The sequence below is a fragment of the Cenococcum geophilum genome, assembly GCF_001692895.1.
Source record: "Cenococcum geophilum 1.58 unplaced genomic scaffold K441scaffold_15, whole genome shotgun sequence".
NCBI classification, from domain to species: Eukaryota; Fungi; Ascomycota; class Dothideomycetes; order Gloniales; family Gloniaceae; genus Cenococcum; species Cenococcum geophilum.
Genome location: NW_027137573.1, coordinates 722,777 through 745,321, shown reverse-complemented (window position 1 = coordinate 745,321; position 22,545 = coordinate 722,777). Strand labels below are relative to the sequence as shown.

At 34.7% G+C, this 22,545-nt stretch overlaps 2 protein-coding genes across 2 annotated transcripts; one reads left to right on the top strand and one right to left on the bottom strand.

The window, feature by feature from the left end:
• Positions 1-3,931: 3,931 nt before the first annotated feature.
• On the bottom strand, positions 3,932-4,168 carry K441DRAFT_554812 (uncharacterized protein; the record flags this gene model as incomplete). The annotated part of the gene is given in 2 exon segments (XM_067643248.1): positions 3,932-4,069; positions 4,088-4,168. Coding segments are annotated over 2 exon segments (219 nt in total), but the record flags the coding sequence as incomplete, so codon positions are not given.
• A 3,873-nt stretch (positions 4,169-8,041) lies between these two features.
• K441DRAFT_608429 (uncharacterized protein) lies at positions 8,042-10,343 on the top strand (the record flags this gene model as incomplete). Its single annotated transcript, XM_067645469.1, is given in 2 exon segments — positions 8,042-9,425; positions 9,442-10,343. The coding sequence occupies 2 exon segments, from the start codon at positions 8,042-8,044 to the stop codon at positions 10,341-10,343; spliced, it is 2,286 nt and encodes a 761-aa protein (XP_067505393.1).
• Positions 10,344-22,545: the final 12,202 nt, after the last annotated feature.

The following is a 22,545-nucleotide window of genomic DNA, read 5'->3' as shown; positions in this document are numbered from 1 at the left end:
AGAGTTAAATATAGCTATAAAATTTAATTAAATTTTTAATATATTTTAATCTAATTTTAGGTACTTTTTAATTTAGTTTTAAATATATATAATCTAAAGTTCTTTTATTATATTTATAACTAAAAATTATTTAAACTCTTTAGGTACTAAATAAAAGTTATATTTATTATATTTATTTAAAAAGTATATATAAATAAGTTTATAATATTTAAATATAATATAAACTAGCTAAATATATATTCCTAAGCTAATAATACTAGTTCTTTAAATATAAAGGGCAAAAAATAAAAATTTATAAATACCCTTAAATTTTTTAAATTTTTTTTAAAAAATATAAGGTCTAATATAAAGTAAGTAAATAGCATGGTTTAAATCAGCTAGACTATACTAAAAGGTTAGCCTACTATAAGCGCTAATATATAATCCCTATATAGGGTAGCTTTAACTTAATATAAAGTTATATAGTTAACTAAGCCTAAATCGCTTATTCTACTATATAACTTACTTCTTAATTAAAATTAATTATTATAAATAACTAGCTAGAATATGTTTAGAATATATTTACTATATATTCTAATTTAAAATACTTCCTTTTAGTAATAATTAAAATTAAAAAAATTTAAGCTATAAAATAGTATATTAGAGTTAAATATAGCTATAAAAGTAAATTAAGTTCCTAATATATTNTAATNTANTTNNAANNNNATTCTAATCTAGTTNTAATNTANTTCTAATNTAGTTCTAATCTAGTTCTAATTTAGTTTTAAATATATTCTAATNTATTTTTAAATATATATAATTTAAAGTTCCTTTTATTATATTTATAATTAAGAATTATTTAAGCTCTTTAGGTACTAAATAAAAGTTATATTTATTATATTAATTTAATAAGTATAAATATATATATTTAAGCTAATAATATTAGTTTTTTTAAATATAAAGGGTAAAAAATATTATAAATACCCTTAGAATTTATAATAGTTTTTATAAAATATAAAATCTAATATAAAGAGAGTAAATAGCTTTTAATAAAAGTAAAATAGTTTTAATATATATATATATTGTCACGGGACAGGGGCAGTGGCTATAAAGCGTATGTATTTAAGGAGTCTACAAGACGTTACGCGATCGATCGTAAGGGTCGAGGGCGTAAGGAGGTGATATACCTACGCGTAGCTGATATAAGCTGTACGCGAGGTGTATGCAAGAGCACGGGGCTCTCCTATAGAGGCCCCTACGGTAGGGTTCTGTAATACTACTCCCCCTTTTATAGAGGCGGAGCTCTAGTAACGCTATGGTTACTATATATATATAAAAGGGACACTTAAGGTATAAAAAAGAAGAAAAGGGGGGTATTGCTAAAGGCTTAAAACAACGTTATATAATAGGGCTTAGCATCTAAAAATCTAACTAATTAGATAACTTTAACCGCCGGTCGAAGTTCCTAGACATCTTAACAATATTCCAGTCACGTAATCGCACTTTACCGTAATCTAACGGCAATCTAACGGCAATTTGCCCTTATGTAGTAATGTATAACGGTTTAACTCTATAAGGGTTCCTATAGAGGATTAGGTATAAAGTCTCTGCTTAGGCCCAGTTTTTGTGGGTTCGCGTAGTAAAAGTTACTAATTAGATCCTTTATATTTTCGAAGTCTTCCTATAATTGCTATTCTGGCTAATCTATATTAAATCCTGTATATATAGCTCTGTAGTAGGGCCGTTATCCTCTGCCTTTGCTAAAGTATTTAGAGTTAATAATTTGTTTAACGGTCTACTCTTTATAGTTCTCGTCTTCGTTCTCGTCTCGGATTAGTACTAGTAGGGGTTTAGGCTATATCTGCCCTGGTAAGGGGTTAGGCTAATAGAGGTGTAGTAGCTATAGGTAAAATACGGGCTATATCCCACGGGTGGCTAGGGTAGGCGGGAGTTCTAGCTTATATACGGCTCCCCTATTAATAACTTATTTAATTAAATAGGGGCCAAGGTTCTTATAATTAAGTGACTTTATAGGCCTTTACGTAGAGATATTGCGTGTATTTAGCTATACCTAGTTGCCAACACATATCTCCGGTGGTGGCATTTTATAATAGTCGGCGAAGTAGGCCTACTTTGCTTAAGCCTAGGCCATTTCTCCCTTATAGTAGTTGAGTAGATTTTTTATACGGTTTGCATGCTAGTCGGTAAGTAATATCTTAAGGCGTTTTCTATATGGCAGTTTCTTATTAATAGGTTCTAGTAGCTCTATACCGGATTAGGGGTAATAACCTTTATTCGCGAAGAATGGGGTAAGTCCTATAGTGGTTAAGACGTAGTTATTCACTATAAATTCACCTAGTAGGAGGTAATCTACCTAGTTATCTTAACTATAGGCAACTACCTGTCGTAGGTATGCTTTTATACTAGCATTAGCGTTTTCCGGTTACCTAGTAGTTTTATAGTAGAAGGATATAGATATCTTAACGGAGATGCTAAGGCGTTAGCAGATTCGTCTCTATATATTAGAGTTAAATTATATGCCTCGGTCGGACGTAATCGAGTTAAGTAACCTATGTAGTCGGTAAACTTCGCGGAAAAAGGCGTTAGTAACGTTGCTAACGGCTACGCCTTTAGTTAGGACGTAGTGGCGCTCTTTTATAAGTTGGTATATTATTATAAGGATGTTCTTATAGGTACGGCCGTATCGTTTATAGGGTGGTAGGTTAATAACGAAATCTATGGCGATATCTGCCCATCGTTATATAGGTACTAGTAGAGGGTGTAGTAGTCCTTAGTACTTTGTATTAAAGGCCTTAGTGCGCTTATAACTATAGTAGGCGCCTATAAAGCGTTTAACTAAGTCTATTATTTTTAGCCAGAAGTAGTATCGGCTAAGAAGCTTATAGGTTCCTTCTTTACCTAGGTAGCCGCTTAATCGGAGGTCGTAGGCCATTTAGATTAGTTACTGTTGTAGATTTTCTAAGTTAGGGATAAATAGGCGGCCTCTATAATAGAGCCTGTTCTCTTTTACTTCTAAAGCTGCTATATTAATCTGGCCTAAGCTTTAGAGGTTAATAGGTAGTGTATGGGCGCTAGCGGTCTTTACGGTAATAAGTTAATGCAGTAATAGGTTAACAGAGGCGTTATATGCCGTAGTAATAAGCTTGTTAATTTCGGGAGGTAACTTTAGTTCTATAGTATAAAGCTAGGGTACGGTTAGCTCTATTATAGGTAGTATACCTAGGGCCAAATTTCGTGCTTTTAGGATTGTCTATTATTGGAACTAATTATAGGGGTTATCTTTAGACTAAGGAAGGTCTTGCGAGCGGCGTGTTAGGCTATTAGGTTTAGTACCTTATACTCCTAGTTTATATATAATTTTGAAGTTAAAACTAGAGAGAAACTTGTTCTAACGTGCTTAGTATCAGTTTAGCTACTTTATAGTTATAAAGTACTTAAGGTTGCGATGGTCCGTAAGGACTTTAGTTAGCTAGTTAGGCTCTACTAAGGAGAGTTCTAGTTAGAATTCTTTAAATGCTTATACAATTGTAAGGAGTTCTTTATTATAGATCTTATAGTTACACTCTTATAGTATAAGCTTAGACGAGTAGAATACGACTAGGTAAAGGAGGCCGTTATCGCCTATCTAGGAGAGGACGCCTACGTTAACGTAGTCTGAGGAGTCGGTTTTAAGGTAGAGTTGTCGTCCTAGTATAAAGTGAGCTAGGATAGGTGCTTTAGTAAAGACATTTTTAAGGTCTTGGAACGCCTTCTCGCATTTAGGCGTCTAGGTAAAGCGTAGGTGCGTTTTTCTTCCTTTTATAAAAAGGCCCTTTATTCGCATTATTACTATAAGTGGTGCTACTACGCCTAAGAAGTTATATATAAATTTCTAATAGAAGTTGGCGAAACTAAGGAAGGCTTATACGTCCTTAATGCAGTTAAGGGCTTACTATTTAGTAATTATATATACCTTCTTAGGGTCCATACGGACACCCTTAATAATGACAATTAGTCTAAGGTATTTTACTTCTGTGACTAAAAATTTGTATTTCTTTAAATTAATATAAAGTCCTACGTCCCTAAGGCGCTATAGGACCTTTTAAACGTATTCGGTATGCTTAGAGGGGTTATTGCTATAAATAAGTATGTCGTCTAGGTACGCAGAGTAGAAGTTATTAAAGTAGTCCTATAAGGCGTTATTAATATAGCTTTAGAAGGTGCCTGGGCCGTTATATACACTAAAGGGTATAACGGTATATTTAAATTGGCTAAAGCGTAATGCGAATACGGTTTTCTATTTATTACCTTCCCGTATTTAGAGATAGTTAAAGGCGGCGATAATGTTAAGCTTAGTATAGATTTTAGCTTAACTAAGCCGCTTAAGGGTCTCACGTATAAGCGGTACTAGGTATTAGTTTTTAATTGTAATAGCGTTAAGTCCTCTATAGTTAACGTAGAATTAAATACCTCCTCCTAGCTTCTTAGTAAGAAGAATAGGGGCGGCTGCTGGTGATATGCTAGGACGAATAAATCCTTTATTAAGGTGCTCGTTAATATACTTTTTTATAACTAGAAGTTCGTCTTTTAATATTAAGTAGGGTCTCTTATAAGGTGGCATTTTTCCTTATTTAATATTAATGGTATAGTTATTAGGTTAATATGGGGGGAGTATATCTACGCTCTTTTGTAAGCATATATCGGTAAAGTTATAGTACCTCTTAGGGAGGAGCTTATAGAGTTCTTCGTTGGTAAGTCCTTTTTTAAGCTTTATAAACTTCTTAAAGTCTAAAGGTAAAAGTCTATAGAGTTCCGTAGGGGCGTCGTTTTCTAAAAGGTTAACTATATCTATCCTATTACTGTAGATGACGTAGTCCTATTCTTTATTAAGCTTATATAGTTATAATTAAGAAGCTATAGCAACGGTTTAGCCTTTCTTATATACTATACGGTAGAAGGCCGGGGCACTTATATAGTAGTAGTTAGTTATAGGTGGGATAATAAGGGGTTCCTTAGGTTAATATCCTAGGGAGTAAATAGAGGCGGCTAGGCTATGCCCTAGGCAAGTCTCTTTGCAGTATTTAGAGTTAAAGGTTACTTCTCTCTTCTTCTAGTTAATGGCGGGGTTGTATTATTTAAGCTAGTTTATTCCGAGGATAATAGGGTAGTTAGTAAGTAGTATAATATAGGCCCAGAGTTCTTCCTGGTGCCTATTTATATCTAGGTAGAGTTATACCATGTAGGTAATCTTCTGTGCGGTATAATTACTATTAGCGAGTTATAGGGCGCGGGCTTTGGTAAGGGGTAAGGTAAGTAGGTTATAAGTGCGTATAAATTAGGTATCTATAAATTTATTAGTAGCTCTACAATTAATTATAGAACGGCTTTTATATTATCTTTTGGCAGTAGTTCCTATTACAGGTAAAACTATCTATTTCCGTCTATTTATCTTTATAGAGTTATCTATTAAGTAAGCCGATATATAGATCCCTCTATTATTAGGGCGTCCTAACCTATAACTTAGGGCTAGGACTTGGCGTTTTCCGTTTCTATATCCGACTCTACTGCTATTACTACGTCTTTATTTTATACAGTAATGGTATATAGCAACGTATTTAGTATTTAGGGTATTAGGTTAGGTGTTAGGCGGCGGCTACTAAACCTAGCTATTAGGCAGTTTAGGTTATCGCGATAATAGCCTTCTTAATAGTATCTATAGCAGTATCCTAGTTTCTAGAGTAGCTTACGCTCTCTATCTAGGAGTTTTTAGGAAGGTTAGTATAGAGAAATTAATATTGGTTCTGGTAGTACTTAAGGTAATAAGCGTTGGTGGCTTAGTATATATGGGTTTAGTAGGCCTAGGGGGCTTCTGTAGAGAGGTCTTTAGGTAAGAGTTAGTAGTAGCAATCTAATTTAGTCATTGTTTAATCTTCCGTAGAGCTGTTACTATATTATAAACATCGTTGTAATTATAGCTGGCGGCTGCGTAACTAAGGCAATAAGTAACTTTTTTAAGGAGGTCCTCTTAGTCTTTAGTATTGTCTTAGGTAAGGGCTCCGGTGTATTCCTAGAATTTAATATAGAATTTATTAAATAATTCAGTAGGGCTTATCTTTAGGGCATGTAGTTTAGCTTAGTTAGTGGCTAGTAGGTTATAGTCGCGGTATATTAGGTTAAGATTATTAAGGACTTCTTAGTAGGACTGCTACTTCTAGGGGCTACTAGTCTCCTATTAGGCAAAGAGTCTATTAAATAGTATACCCTTTATTTGCCTAATAATATAGCCGATCTTAATGTCTTCTATAGGAAAAAGGCAAGCGCTTTAAGTTAGTTTCTTATGGATTTATATCTTTTAGTGGCTGTATTCCTTACGGTCTCCCTAGAAGACTAGGGGATTAAGGTAGTATATATTAAACCCTACGGTAGCAGTTTAGGTCTAATTATTATAGCTTTTATTATCGCTACTTTGGTAGGGGTTCCTATTAGGTAAAGCTGCTTAGCGCTAGCCCTCCGTTAAGTATTAAGTAGGTAAAGTTACTAGGGGCGTAGAGACTTAGGTGGCGTTATATATAGTAGAGAGGTATCTAGCGTTATTACGAATATGCTTATTAAGCTAAGATTATAGGTATTTAATTATGCCTTCTCTTTTAGTGACTATAGCAATTAGTGCAATCTTAGCCTTCTTTAACTATTGGATGTCGCGTTTAGACACGCGGAGGTTATCTTCGGTTTCTTAACGTGTGTTATTAGCGAGCGCCTTACAAGCTTATAGGTCTTAGATAATATCGCGATCTTAGGTAGTATGTATCTCGGCTTGTATAAGCTTTAGGTGGTAGTTCTATAGAAGGCGGTAGTATTTATTGGGGTCTCGTGCTACTATTTTTGCAAACGTCTCGGCGTCTTATATTTCGATTTTAATAGGTAGTAGCCCTTCTATTTGCTTGTCCGTAGTTATATAGTTAATAAAAGATAAGATATTATTAGTGTCCGTCTCCTTAGGGGTTAAGGCTAGGGCTAATAAATTAAATTCTCCTGGGATTAATTGGCGTCGTAGGTTAAGTATAGGTATTAGATTATTCTTTAGGTTTAATATAGTAGCTAATAAGGGATATTGTCTTACTATCGTGGGTTCCTTAGAAGTATAAAGTAAGGTAATTTATAGACACGTTGCTTTTAGCAGTGCCTATAGTATTACAGAGACATAGAATTGGTTATAGGCTGAGCGTTAGTAGTAAAAAAGGCGCAACGTAATGTTATAGGACGGGGGCAGTGACTATAAAGCGTATGTATTCGAGGAGTTTATAAGACGTTGCGCGATCGATTGTAAGGGTCGAGGGCGTAAGGAGGTAATATACCTACGTGTAGCTGACATAAGCTGTACGCGAGGTGTACGCGAGAGCATGGGGCTCTCCTATAGAGGCCCCTGCGGTGGGGTTCCGTGATATATATATTATTATTATTATTAAAAGTAATAAAAGCTAGTATATAATAATAAGTATATAAAATATATTTATATTTATATTTAAGCNTTATTTATATATATATAGATATATAGTTTTTAGTTATAATAAAGTAGCTTAAACTACTAAAATTATATTTAATAATAATTCTTAATATATTTTAATTATATATAGCTAGAATAGGTTTATAACTAGTTATAAATATATTCTAAACGTATTAGAAACATATTTTAAATATATTAGAAAAAACTTATTATTTATCTTTATAGGATTTTATTTTAGTTTAGATAGGCTTTATAAATAGCTTAAACTATTAAAATTACTATAAACTAAGCTATAAATAGCTTATATAGCTCTTTAAGGTAATAATTATTATATAAAAAATATTTTTATAATAGATTTAAGATAGATATATAAGAAAAGATAGGGTGGATGGTAGGGTCAGGTTGGGAGGGGAAGGGTGGGGTTTGGTGTGGCGGGCGGAGGTTTCGCCTATCGGGCCGACCTTTTAGCGTGGTCTGGCCGACCTGTACGCACAGGCCTTTTAAGGACCTCAGATATTGAGTCGATTGCCGCTCCCTCCCGCTAACCGCCTTTACTATATGGCGCTGCAAGTCAGCACCGGCTACGGCTCACTCCTTGCCGGAGGTCTTGGAGCAGGCGATATGGCAACCATCTATTCATTAGGCCGTCGTGTTGGAAATTGGTGGACCGCCTCTTCTGGCGATGAAGAGTTCCTCCGTCTCCTTGACGAGGACGAATCGAATTTGCTAGCACGACGTGGCGTTCTGGACGCGGCGCGCTTCAACAAGACCTGGAATAGCTGTATGACATTGCTCGCAAACGGCAAGAAGATGAACATAGAGGGTGAGCAAGCGCAAAAGGCCCTTGGCCAACTCTCACGCTTCACTGCATGTATGGTGTGCATAATTGCTTCTCTTGATGCATTTGCCGAATTCACTGCTGTCCGAACAATGCTTAGGAAACTGTTGTTAGAGCTACTTAAGACGACAGAGCATGGTGAGGACCTGCTAGCTTCAGAACTTTCGAATAGGATCAACGCCTGGCGTTCTGCTGCCTGTATTCGCGGCATCTATAAGCAGGTCCGGGAGGTCCGACTGTCGCTAGTCAAATCCAAGAGGATCCTCAGTGGCACAATCCCTCTGCGAGATACAAAAGAAGTAGTGGATTTCCTATACTGGCTGCTTGCAGAAAATACGACTCAATTTTACACATCATGTTCAGATCTGGCAGGCATAGCGCATTGTCTTTCACAAACTGGATTCGATCTACTCAGTGTGGACGGCCTCGGCTATCCCACAGAAACGTCTTGCCGATTGGTATACGATGTTTCCCAGGCCCTAAAACCCCAAAACTACTTAACGCACCAAGAGGACTGGTTCGTCAACAATCCTCGGGGCCTCTGTACCACCGTTTCCCTCATTCACCCAGAGGAGTCAATGAGTGTGTTCCCAATAGGCCAGGATGTGGCTTACCGCTGCCGATATGCGTGGAAGAGAGGATGTCATGCTGCGCAAGCAGTAAGGTTACATCTGACAAAGAAGGAATCCGATGATGAACTCATAAATTCGGAACTTAGGTACGCGGCGGTAGATCGGGGAGAAATATATGATCGGATCGATGATGGCATCTTCCAGTTGGCCTCGGCCTTCGGCTTTGTGCTAAACAAAGAGCTGTGTGACGCCTTACAACAGGTGCTTGGGGATGAGCCTGCAGGAATCGCGGACTGGCTGTTGGAACAGACTGCTTCAACGAAATCTGAGAACAGCCTAAATGCCCTGAAAAGCCCCATTCAGGCCAGTGCAGAAAATATCAATGCGTTCACGGTCTTCCAAGCTTTCCTTATGGGCTATTACTACGATGTGTGTCTCCGCCTAGTGGATACTAGCAAACTAGAGTTGCAGATTGTGGACGGCGCCTGGGGCTTCCGCTCCCTCCAATTTCTTGTTGATATGAGAGCACGGGGTGCTAAAGCCGCAAGAACGAAAGAAGGGATCCCCAGACGAGTCATGTTCGAGCTCCTCTGCTCCTCTGCTCTGCTCTAAACGTGTTACAGTCGAGAATGTCGGTCGAGGTCGCGATTGCATCGGTATTGTGGGGAAACGAACTCTGCTATGCAACAGCCTTCTGAATCCTTGCTCTAGGCCCGACGAGGTCGGTCAATTCGTGCTCCTCGATATTGACGTTGGGAGTATTCCGACAGATATTCATGGCCTGATCCGTCCCGGTGTGCCACAACAGCCTCATCCCACGACTTTAGCCCGAAATTCTATGGCTTCGATGATAGAAACAGGACCCGACGAGGATTGTACTAGGCATATTGAAGCAGATTGGGATATCAATCCAGAAACAGCACTGCTATGTATCCGTTACAAGGGCCGCCGGCTTGCCTCTCTGAACGTTGCGGAAGCAGATGCAGCCTTCTGTTGGCGCTATGTGAAGCCAGTGCAGGAGCCTTGCACCTCTAAGGCTTCGCACGATCTACCAGTCAGTGTCAATATCAATGATCTGATAAATGGCACGCTGCCAGACCCCTCTTCACGACCGGTTTTCATACAGGCATATGGCGCTCCTTGTCTCATATATACTTTTGCTGCGATCTACCAACATTGGCCCATGGCAATAGCTAGTAACTGTATCCATACTGCTTGGCAGCAAGCTGCGCGAAATAAAGAGTCCACTATATACTTCAGACACAATGATGTACGCCCAGTCGTTATTGCTAGGGCAGGCCCAGAGAAAGATATCACTTACATGTTAGTAGAGAATGACGAGGATGTGGAACAACTCAAGCCTTTTGCAGGCCTTTTAAAAGAGACACTTGGCCCATCAAAGGTAAAGGAAATTGAGGAATATCTTAGGGCGAGTTCAAAAAGTAGATAACTGAAAAATAAATACAATTCATTGCTTAATAACGATATATTCATTTATAAGGAGTGGTAATTAGATAATCTAAAAGTTCTTAATAAAAGGATACTAAGGTATAAACATGATACTAATTTTATACCGTACGTTCTTTTTTTATATTAATTTTATCTATATCTATTGTATCGTACGTTACCTGCCAAATTCTGCCATATTCCGCCGACCTACAATTAGCCCGCCCAAAGCTAGCGCCTTAGCGGCTTACCCTATACATTTGTTTACATCGGTCCTAGCAACCCCTTTTTTCCTTCTCCCTAGCTTAGTATCTTTGTAAGATAGCATTCTATAAGCTTTAGTTTAGAGGCATTTATATAAGCCGTTATATTATACTACGTATAATACTATATATACAGCCTCTAGGCTATAGCGCTATAGTTCTGTATATATAAATCCTTTCTAGGCAGCTTAATATATACTAGTAGCTATATCCTAGTAGTTTATAAACCCCTAAATTAGGGGTTTATAGCTTTTTAGTAAATACTAGGTTGCTAATAACTATTAGGTGGTAAGAAAACGGTAGGAAAAAAACGAGATAAAATAAAATAATAAGTAATCCTAACGCCTATCCCTGTCCTATTTGTAGTTTCTTTCTATTTTATTGCTCTCTAAGTCTACCAATAAATCCTTTTTAGCTTAAGAATATATACCGCACTTCTAAATTAGTAGTTGCTAACCTATTAGCTTATATCTCCATAAGATAGGGTTTAAACTACTTTAATACCTAACTCGTTAAGAACAGTCCTATATACACTACTTAATTACTTATATATATTAGCTTCGATCTCTTATATTAAATCTTTAGCTTTATTTATATAAGGAATCCTTTAAACTTATATATTTCTCTTATAAATCTTTTAATTAATAGTATCTTAATCTTTTCTCTCTTTATATCTTATAACTATCAAAGTAACGCTAGATTATTAGTATTATTTTATTCTACAATACTCCTAAGCTAGTTTATCGTAACTACTTATAAGTCATTATCTCTTATACTAGTATCGCCTCTAAATCCTAAAGTAGTTGCTACTGTTAATAGCGTTATAACTAGTGCTTTAAGTAGTATATTATTCAACTTTATTAATACTATAACTAGGTAGTAAATGTATAATAAAACCTTATGAAAATACTATAGTAAACTTACTAATGGGCTAGGTATATAGGTAAATAAAAGGTTAATAATATAAATATAACTTAGTGAAGTAGGTTGCCTAATAGATTAACTCTAATTATATTCTAAGATTTACTATAAGGAGGAGAACTATCTAGATAAAAACTGTAGTCCTTTAAGTATATAATACTGCGCCTAAGAAATATACTAAGTACGTTAGTACGTTAGTATGTTAGTTCCCATATTTCTATATTCCTACATTCTAAACTTATAACGTAACTAGCTATATAACTTAGCTACCCCTTACCCTATAGCTCAATCGGTTTTAGCGCCTTCCGTACTATTTTAACCAACCCATTTATATCTCTTCTTAGTAGTCGTACTACTGCTAATATAAGGTCCGTAATATAGCGCGTAATATTCTTCTATAGGCCCCTATAGTTCTATATAGGCATTAGTTTTATAGGGATTAGGTATTTATAGCTTAGGCTTATAGAATTTGGGATTAGTTCTAATATATAGTAGCAATTAAAGATCTTAATTAGTGCTTAGAAAGGCTTTTAGAAAGAGTTTAAAATCCTATAAAATAGTGTTCAAAGTATAGATTAATTAATATAAATACAATTTTAGCAAAATGCCCTATTAATTCTATATATATATATAAAGAGGCTAAGGGCGTATCTTAATTTAGGCCATAGCCCCTAATCCTTATAGTTTCCGGACTATATCCGCTCTATATCCAATTTACTACTTTATAGTAGCTACCTATTTCTTACTCTCTAAAGCCTTTCGCGGCCTACTATAAGTTTTTTTTTAGTTGCAATAATACCATAGTATTAGAACGCTTTCTACGCTTAAGAGATTATAGACCTTAGTCCTAGTATTCTTTTAAAATATCTTTATAATAATTAAAGTAAACCTCTAGTTCCTATATAAAGTTCTTAGCGGGCTAGCCTAGCTATTTAAATTTATACTAAAGCTTATTCTTAATAGGCTTAAAGTATAATATAGCTTTAACCTTATACCACTCGTCTACTACTTTAGGGCGTTTAATTAGGCCTAAACGGAGGTACTTTTCCAGTAGTAGTCTATACTATAGCTCTAGTAAGTTTATATAAAATACTAAATATATATGGGCTATAAATAGGAGTAGTTAGAGATAGTAGGCTAGCTTATTAATTTATTCCTTAATTTAAAAGAGAGCTAAGTATCTTATATTAAGCTCCTTTAATAGTTAATAAGTCTTAATATTTATTAAATATAATAGAACCTTATCGCTTACTCTAGAATGCTTATCTTAGTATTTATAGTTATACTAAAGTCTTTACTATTCTTAAGCATCTTATAGGCTTTACTATATATATTTCTATTACTCCTTCTATACCTTAAAACACCCTTATACTCTTTAGTAGATATTTTTAGACTTCCTTGTAGGGTTTTGTAATTAATTATATGGCCTTAGCTAGTAATTATTAGGTATGCTATTAAATTCAAATAGTTAAATACTATAGGCAATTTAGATTAGTATATACTAATGTAATTATTAGTTACACAGGGTGACTCACCAATAACGACTACTCGAGTAGGTTACAGTGATGTTGGTTAATAAAGCTTATTAATTGGAATGAGGAAGGGTAAGGAGCCTAAGACTCCTCGCCACGCTAGTGCCGCGGCGTCACGTGACGACCGCTTGCCTCATTCCCGACACTAGCAACTCTTCTTTTGTGGTTGCCATCTATATACAAATACTGCTTAACTAGCGTAACAAATATAAATCCTCCTTACTTACTATTGCCATTGCAATATAAGTCTCGCTATCCTAAAATTTGCCTCTTAGCACGTGGTACTCTCTTACTAAGGGGTCGTAGGTAGACGTCGTGTCAGGGCCGCTAAGGCGCTAGTCGTAAGCGAGCCAATAGCGATTTTCCATCCCAGGGATAGAAAATCCTAATTGGCTAGGTTAAGTCAGGGTCTATAGAATGTTATACCCCCTCCTTTAAAAAAGTCTTAGCAAGAGAATCTAACCAATTAAATAACTTTAACCGCCGGTTAAAGTTCCTGAACATCTTAAGACCTTATATAACTAAGAAATTTCTAGGGACTCCCTTTTAACCTAACCTTTAACTCGTATATATAGAGTATTTGTGTTAACAAACGTCTCTAGTGCCTTGTTTGGGTTCACCTTTATTATTATATCTACTGGGTTATTTTAGCTATTAATCTATTAAATCTTAAAGAGTTCTTAATATTTGTAGGATTGCTAAAGTGCCATAATATTAATTATAAGGCACTTCTTCTTTGTAGTACCGAGCTTAACTAAATATTTATAGAGGGAATATAAGTTGGTGTATACAATTATAGGGATAATAGGAAGTTTAAGTCGATCTATAATTATCTTTAGGGTAGTTCCAATTACAATTGCTATATTAACTCCGCTAACTATTCCATATATTTCTAACGCTAAAACACTTTAGGTAACGCGCTTACTCTTAGTTAAGCTCTAATAAATAAGATTACTATGGATTATAAAGTTATTCTCTCTAGTAAATTTGTTTGCGATAATAATCTTATATCCTAACTAGGAGCTAAAATCTTTATTATTTATAAACGATCCATTAACAAATATAAAGAGCTTAGCGGTAGGAAGATTAATAGGCACGTAGAGTAGTCCCTAATTAAGATGGTTCATTTGCTAGGAAAGACGTTTATTTAGGGTAAGAACGTTATCCTTAGTTGGTTCCTAGTGTTAGGCGGTAACAGAGAGATTAAATAAAGCCTTGGGTTGATAGATAAAAGCAATATAAGCTCTATAAGCACGTTGCTCTATATATTCTTGCTTTAGAGAATTAACGTTAATAACGTTAATCTTTTTGCCTTAACCCTTTTAGCGCAAAGCAATAGAATCCTTATTTAGGGAGAGGATATATTTATTAAAAAGTAATAGTGTTATTAAATTAAGCTTTTCTTTTAGCTTTGCTATAAGATTTGCCTTTACTAGCTTATCTTCTTTAAGAGCTAAGAATCGGTCGTCTCCTAAGATAATTATATTATTAGTTTATATGCTAACGATTCTAAATAGAGTTCCTATGGTTATAATAAGGAAGTAGGGATTAAATGTAGATGTAGTTATTAAAAGCTTCTCTTTGTAGTATTTGCTATAAGTAGCCTACTAGTAAGTTCCTGCCTCTATAATTCCGTATAATGGCTTAAGCACAACCATAATCATATCTTTGGGATATTGGTGGCGAATTTGCTCTAAAAGGTGCGCCAATATTAAGCGCTAAAGGTGCGTCTCTGATTAGGTGTAGGCCTAAGTAATATCTCGTAAATAAACCGCCATTCTATTCTTTATTAAGGAGGGAGCTAGCATAATAATAACTCGCTAACTAGCTTATTAAATTATAAAAGATTACGTAAAAATCACCTCCTTACCATTATTATTGTAACCTTAGATAATAAGCCTTAATTTCTTAAATAGGGTGTTAGTAGCTTTACCTTTAATCTTATTAACTATTCTTAACTTAAAGATGCGAACTTTATTAAACTTAGTAGGGTTATACTTCTTAAATTTAAAGACTCCTCTTATAATAAGACTATTAATCTCCTACTTATTAGATGCTTAGAAAGGAGCTCTAGAAGTTATAATACAACCTTCCTTTTAGAGCTATTTTACGAGCTTAAAGTCAGCCTTCTCCTTAGCTGTTATAAAGGCCATTAATAACTTAACTCCATTCTCAATGGCGGCAATAAATTGCTCTTTAAAATTAATAAGATATTAGCAATTTTATAATCCCTTTAGGCAACCTCTACCGCGTTATAGTTGCGGCGTATCTATTACAATTATATTAGAATTATGGTCGCCTTCTAGAGCACGTTAATTATGGCTCTCCTTTAGGGCATTTTTTATAGCATCCTGTAAAGGCTCGGAGCTATTATCTTTATAGTAAGGCTTAATAACAGTTAAACGGAATTAAGTGGGTCCGTAAGGTATCTAAATAGTATAAGTCTAACTATTAATTATAATAAGTTAATGTGGGCCTAACTATCCTCCCTTTTTACGCTATACGCGTACCTTAGACTAGAGTAGCAGATTAAGTGTAGTTAAGGTATTTAGGCTATTTCTTATTTCTAGTACGTTGTTGACCTAGCGTATAGCGTAGAGATATTATACCTCCTTTATTGCCTTATAAATAGCCTCAGCTTATTATATAATAGAGGGAGACAGTAAAGAATCATTAGTTATTTAAGGGTAGGCGCTAAAGACTAGTAATATAGGTACAAGTCTATCTAGGCTAGCGGAATTGTTAATGGCTTTAACGGCTATTTATAAGGTAAGTTCTTTGCTAGCGTCCTTTAGTTTTAAAGAAATAATCTTATATATATGGCGTAATGGCGCGTAATATTACTCTACTTTTTTAATACTATTATGTGCCTTAATGGGGACTTCCTTAACCTCAATTGCTATTGCCTTTATCTATTATTAAAACTCTATAGATAAGAAGTTCTTTCCTATATTATAGACGATTTAATTAGGGGGTTCTAGGTAGATATTAATTTAATATAATTAAAGGGTATCCTATATATTTCTAGCTAATATATCCTTTAAGAAACGTGCGGCTTAAAAGGAGGTTAAGAAGTTAATAACTTGGAGTACTGGCTTGCCGCTAAAATATATAACGTTAACAATAATATAGAAGTTAAAGTTGTAGTTATTTTTAAGGGTGAACTTAAATCGGCTAGGGGACTTCTAGTTTATTTAGTAGTAATAGTAGTACTTTATAAGATACTTAATTGCCTTAACCTTAACTTTATAGCCTACTTGCTGAAGAACCCTAAGCAATTAATAGATGGATAGGTGGCTAAAATAACGGTGTAGTTAACGTAACTCTAACTTAGTTAGGTGGCTTTAAGTAATACTCTTTTCTAGTTAATAAAGGAGCAACTAAGGGTAACCCCACTTGCGTATAATAGGTACCCAACTATCTCCCTATATAAGCATATTCTTAAGGTTGTTAAGCTTAACGCCTAATTTATTTATATCTCCGATGTAAAATAGAAATAGAGTATTTGTAGGAATAACGTGGAAAGTGATACACCCTAAGGGGGTTTAGACCCTAATTATGCTAAGAGAGATTATAGTACCCTTGCTAAAACAAATTATATATTAGCCTGCCGTTAAATAGTTAATCTAAATAGAGTTATTAAGCTACTAAAGGGCTTAAACTTGAGGTTCTCCTACTATAGATACTCCTGCGGCTCTAGTATCTGGCATAATACTATAGAAGATATTCGCTAAGTATCTATTGTTAAAGGAGAACGCGAAGCTCTCCTTTGGCTTATTAAAGATATTTAACTTTATAATAGAATGGAGCGTAGATTAGTTATTAAAAACAGTAACGGTTTATATACTATCTACCTTACTATACTTAGTGAAGTATTGGTTAGGTAAGTAGTCCTTAATTTCTATATCTATAAGGAGCTGTTCAACCTTATTAACCTTACCCTTAAGATCTTCTACACCTTTATATTAAACTAGGAAGCTTTAGAAGTAGGCTATAGTAACCTTATAATTTTTAATATTTCTTATACTCTGGCGAAACTTATTATATACCTCCTTTTATTTATTAAGAGAATGCCTAGTTAACCAGTAATTTGGTTTCTTATAAACGTAGCACTTTTTTTAGTAATTACTTCGAAATAAACCTTTATAAGGACCTCTACCTTTACCTTATAGTCGTTAATTATACCCTCTGCCGTATTGCCTACTATAGCTACTATATGTTTAATTAGTCCAGTTGTGGTTATATTGGTTAGGCGGGTCGATTAAAGTAGGTTAGAGTTAGGTGTTAAATTGCTATACTTTTTAAGAGCGTAGAGCGGTGCTAATAAAAGATCTTAATTAAGTACACACTCCTTTATAAGTATTTGCAGGATTAAAGAGAGCAAGGTTATATTCTTTAACGCCTTAATATATGCTAATAACTTAATTATATAGGCTGAAATCCTCTTAATATAATTTGGATAAACCACGCTAAATTATCTAAAGTTAATTAAAGAGCTTTTAAAGATAATTAAGCCGAGGGATACCTAGGTTTATAGCAATAATCCTTAGGAAGGTAGTCTCTCTCTATTCTAATATATACTGCTACTTATTCTCTTTTATTTTAAAGTAGTATCTTAATATATATATTATGTGGTTAAAATTATATCCTTTTCTTGCCAAATGATTATAATAGAAGGTACTAGCTTGGCCCTTAAGTATAATAGAATAGGCGTTATAGTATTAATTAGACTCTATTCCTACCTTCTAGTAATAGTTATAGAAGATACGTAGTTTTAAATTAAGAATATTATATAATTCCCTACTAAACTTCTTCTTCTAATCTAAGTAGAGCTTCGTAAGCTCTATAAGCAATTTTAAACTACCTCCGATTTAAGATTAAGATAGAGGAGGTAGGAGTTACATTGTAGGCTGTAGTAGGGACGTAGGTCTAGTCGGTGGAGTCTAAAGGTCGTTAAATCGCGAAGTAATGGGATCCTGCGCTTGCTCTCATTAGGGTGTAGTATCTGACGTTAAGGTTATGGGTTAAATTGGATATAGAGGAGTTAAAGGCAGAGGTAGGTTTGTCTTTAGAGGTATATTACTTAGGTTTTATTATAAGTTAAGCTTCCTTATAGTGCGTAGTTGGTGCTTAATTTCTTGTAAAGTCTATTCGTGCTCTTCTTTTACGTTAATAACCTGCTCCTAAATATTATCTCTAATAGTACCCCTATCTATAGGTATAAATACTCTATACTCCCGCAAGAAGTTACGGAAGTCTTATATAATATCCTTCTTTACAGGAGCCTATATTTCCTTTATCTATTTAATAAAGTCCTCCCTTATATAGTACCATAGTATAGTGTCGTTGTATTCGCTGTCTTTATAGTATACTATACAGTATAATAAGAATCCGTTTAGGTCCTATTGCTTAGCGTTTGCAAAGTCAATTATATTAGTATTCTATGTTTCTAGGTTAATATCCTTCTCGTACTTCTTTAAATAGGTTAACGCTATAATAGTAGACGTGCGTAGGTGGAATTGGGTATTAATTGTAATCCTAAAATCTGCGAAAGTATACGGAGGGTGTTAAGGTAGTTATTTAACGCGTTTTAGACGTTAACTTAGGACCCTAGGTTTAGTAACACTTCTAACCTAAAGTACTTAACCAAATCTTCGTAAACGCGGTTGTTTTGCGTAATAAACGCAACTTAGTATCTTCTAGTACTTAGTAACACTTCTGTTACTAGTTTTCCGCAAGTCTAAGGTAGTACAGTATCGCCAGAATCCATTCTATATAAGCGTATATAGCACCCCTATACGAGACTATCTCTTCTATTCGAAAACCTAGCTGCTCTATAGTTAACTGTGTATTTAACCACTAATTAGTGTTAGTCACATAGGGTGACTCACCAATAATAACTACTCGAGTAGGTTATAGTGATGTTAGTTAATAAAGCTTATTAATTGGAATGAGGAAGGGCGAGGAGCCTAAGACTCCTCGCCACGCTAGTGCCGCGGCGTTACGTAACGACCGCTTGCCTCATTCCCGACAGTAATAAATATTACTTTAAGTTATAAGCGTATTCCATTTATAGAAGTAACTTATACTAATTATCTTACTAGTAGTTAAAATATATTTATAGGTAAGACTCTAGTTCCTAGTTCTGGCGTTTTATTTATCTATCTATAAATGGAAAACTATAGTATAATAGTAGTTTCTCTTTAAATAAAGTATAGGTTTAATTAGTATTAGCTTATAAAGACGCTACCCCTATAAGTAATAATAGAATATAGTTAATCTACTTTAAGAAAGTATTTAATTATCTTACTAATAGGAAGGTATTAGATATACTTAAAAAAAACCCTATTAATAAGTATAAGCACTAAATATATATTTATCCTTACTTATCCTTAAATTATAGAAGATCTATAATAAAATCTATACTATAATAATACTATAATTCGCTAGTAGGGGGAACTAATTTAAGTAAATACTATAGCTTATGTCCTTAGATTTTATATACTTAACACTTTTTATAATAGCTAATATACTCCTTTACTTTCTACTTAAGCTTTAGCCAATAATATTTACGTTAAAGTAGTTTTACTATTTTATCTTAACAATAATAGCCGCTTAAAGGATTATTATAATTCTTTATAAGGATTTCCTATTATAAATTTGCTTCTTATAGCACCTAAACCTTACTATATTTATAGAGTAGGCCTATTAGGTCTAGTTCCTAATATTAGCGCCTAGTAGCTTCCTTTCTATTATGCTTCTAATTTACTTTTACATTAAAGATAGTATAGAAGGTGTTCCTTTGTTATACCTTATAGATAAAATCTATTAACTTTTTTAATGGTTTTTAAGTAAAAGATATTTTATCTTATACTGCTCTAAATATTAACTAGATAGTGCTATAGATCTTATAACTTTTTAATGTATATATATTAGAAAGGCCGCTATAAGGTTTTAGTTATTATAGGGATCTAAGTTCTAATCACTTTACACTTCGCTATTAGTTTAAAGAGATAGCTTAGTAATTAAAGGTAATATATTATTAGGTTCCAAAGTTATATTAGGGATATCTTATCTAGGTATATTTAGACCCTTATTAGTAATAGACTAGGTACTAGCTAAAATATTAGTAAAAGCTAATAGGGCTTATATTACCTAAGACTTAGTATATAAAGCTATAGATGCTTAAGAATTTTATACCTAAAGCTTATTCTATAATATAGGGAGTAAGATATTTATTATCCGCTTTCCGCCTCTTATTTTAAAGTCTTTAATATAATTTAGCTATTATAACGGTTTATTAAAAGGGTTATTTTCCCCTAGTTTATGTCACAGCGACTTAGTTAATCGAGGTATAAGCGCCGTAAAGAACGTATGCAAGCCTGTATAATTGGTAGTCTATAGACCTAGATATCAAGATAAGGAGCAGAAGGTAGAAAAGGACACGTCTATATACATATGCCAAGGCTTAAGCGAGCCCCCTGACTAGATCCGTTACGGTGCCGTAACAGTTTATATTTAATCTTAAAATTAAATTACGTAAACTTCTTTACCTATTTAGCTTATTAAGGTATAAGCTCCTTTATAGTTATAAAATAGCATAAATTGTAATAATTTAAGAGTATATAAGTAGTATAGCTCGCATATTTAAGGTAGTATTATTACTATTTAAAGTAGTTAACTATAGCTAGTAGTTCCTTATTATAGGTATAATATTTAACTTTAAGTCCCTAGAATTTTTCGCTATAAAATACCACCAGTCTCTATCAAAGTTAGGTAGTATTTAGATCCTTATTAGGTTATAGTAGAATACTAATAAGAGTAAAATTTAATATATTAGTAATTATTATTAATAACTAATTTAGGTTAAAATTGTAGTAATAGAGCTTTTATAAACTTTATATATAATTCTTAAAAGGCTTTCTAAACCTTTCTGGGCTATATCTATAGTTTATACTATTTAGTTAGTCCCTTTTTAGTTTTCTTCCTTTTTACTCTTTAAGCTAGGTTTTAGAAAGCTTTAATAATAGAGTTAGATAGATACTAGGTAATATCTAAGTAACTATAAATAAAGCGCCTACCCCTTAACTCGTTAACTTAGGCACGCAGGTTATCGATAAGAGCCCACCAATTAGATTAGTGGGATTTGGTAGCCGTGCTCTAGAATATAAAATTCGGAGAGTGGCCAAGGCTTTGGGGGGTTTTTTTTCGCCATCTTATTTAGGGGAATCTTACATTAAGTCTTCCGAATAAGGTCTGTATCAAGTCTAGCGTAATTAGAAGGCATGGTGGTGGTATATTTAATGGTTAAATTCTATACGTTGTTCTGATTCTGGTGTTCGCGCATAGGCCTTCCCTTTGCTCGCCCTAACGGATCAAGGGATAGAAATTAGTAAAGTCTAAAAATATTTAAATATCCTAGTAACTCTTTAGCTCTAGCTACTCTTAGATTATCTATACCTATTAATATTATAATATAGCCTAGAAACTTAACCTACTTACTATTAAAGATATACTTTAATGCCTTAGCATAAAGGCCCTTATTTATCTAAACATTCTAATACTTTTGTCAGGAAAACGGGAGGGTGGTAGGGGCTAGCTAGGGGCTAGCCCGGGGCTGGCCCGGGGTCATTTCAGCTGGATCCGCTGATCTGCTCATGTACACTTTATTACGCTAGCCCGGGGCTAGCCCGGGGCCATATTAGCAACATTAGCACATTTATACGTTTTATACGTTTTATACATTTATACGTTTATATATTTTATATAATATTTCCTATAGCTGCAATATGTATAATTATAATAAAATCAAATTCAAAATTCAAAATTTTAAATTAAAATTAATAGTAGCTATAAGGGATATCTCTCGCAGAGTCTCAAATCGTCAATGGCGGCGTTCCCGATGATCCGCCGGCCATGTACTGATTTCCTAACTAGGCCTAGTGCCTGTCCTACCTGTCCTGCCTGTCCTACCTGTCCTACCTGTCCTACCTGTCCTACCTGTCCTACCTGTCCTACCTGTCCTACCTGTCCTACCTGTCCTACCTGTCCTACCGTCTGACCGTCCTACTTGTTCGTGCCTACCTGTCTGTGCCTGCCCGGTCGTGCCTACTTGTCTATGCCTACCTGTCTGTATCTGTAATTCGGGGGAGAGGTCGGCCCGATCGAAGGCTCTGCTTAATTGATTGCGATTATATTATATTGATTCGAATCGTTCTCTCTGGGGCGTTCGCTGGCTGTACGTTTGAACGGTGGTCGTCTGGGGTGCCTCCCTAAGAGGCCCTTGATTCGATTGATTTGGTAATGGATGATATCGAGGCCTTCTAGTTCGATTCGATCGATCGATTGAATTGATCGTGGTGTTTGCTGGCTGGTCGTTTAAACGATTATCGTCTGGCTCTGGCGGCGGTCGTCTGGTTCTGGCGACGGTCGTCTGGTTCTGGCGACGGTCGTCTGGTTCTGTCACAGTCCTCTAGCTACCGTTCTGGTG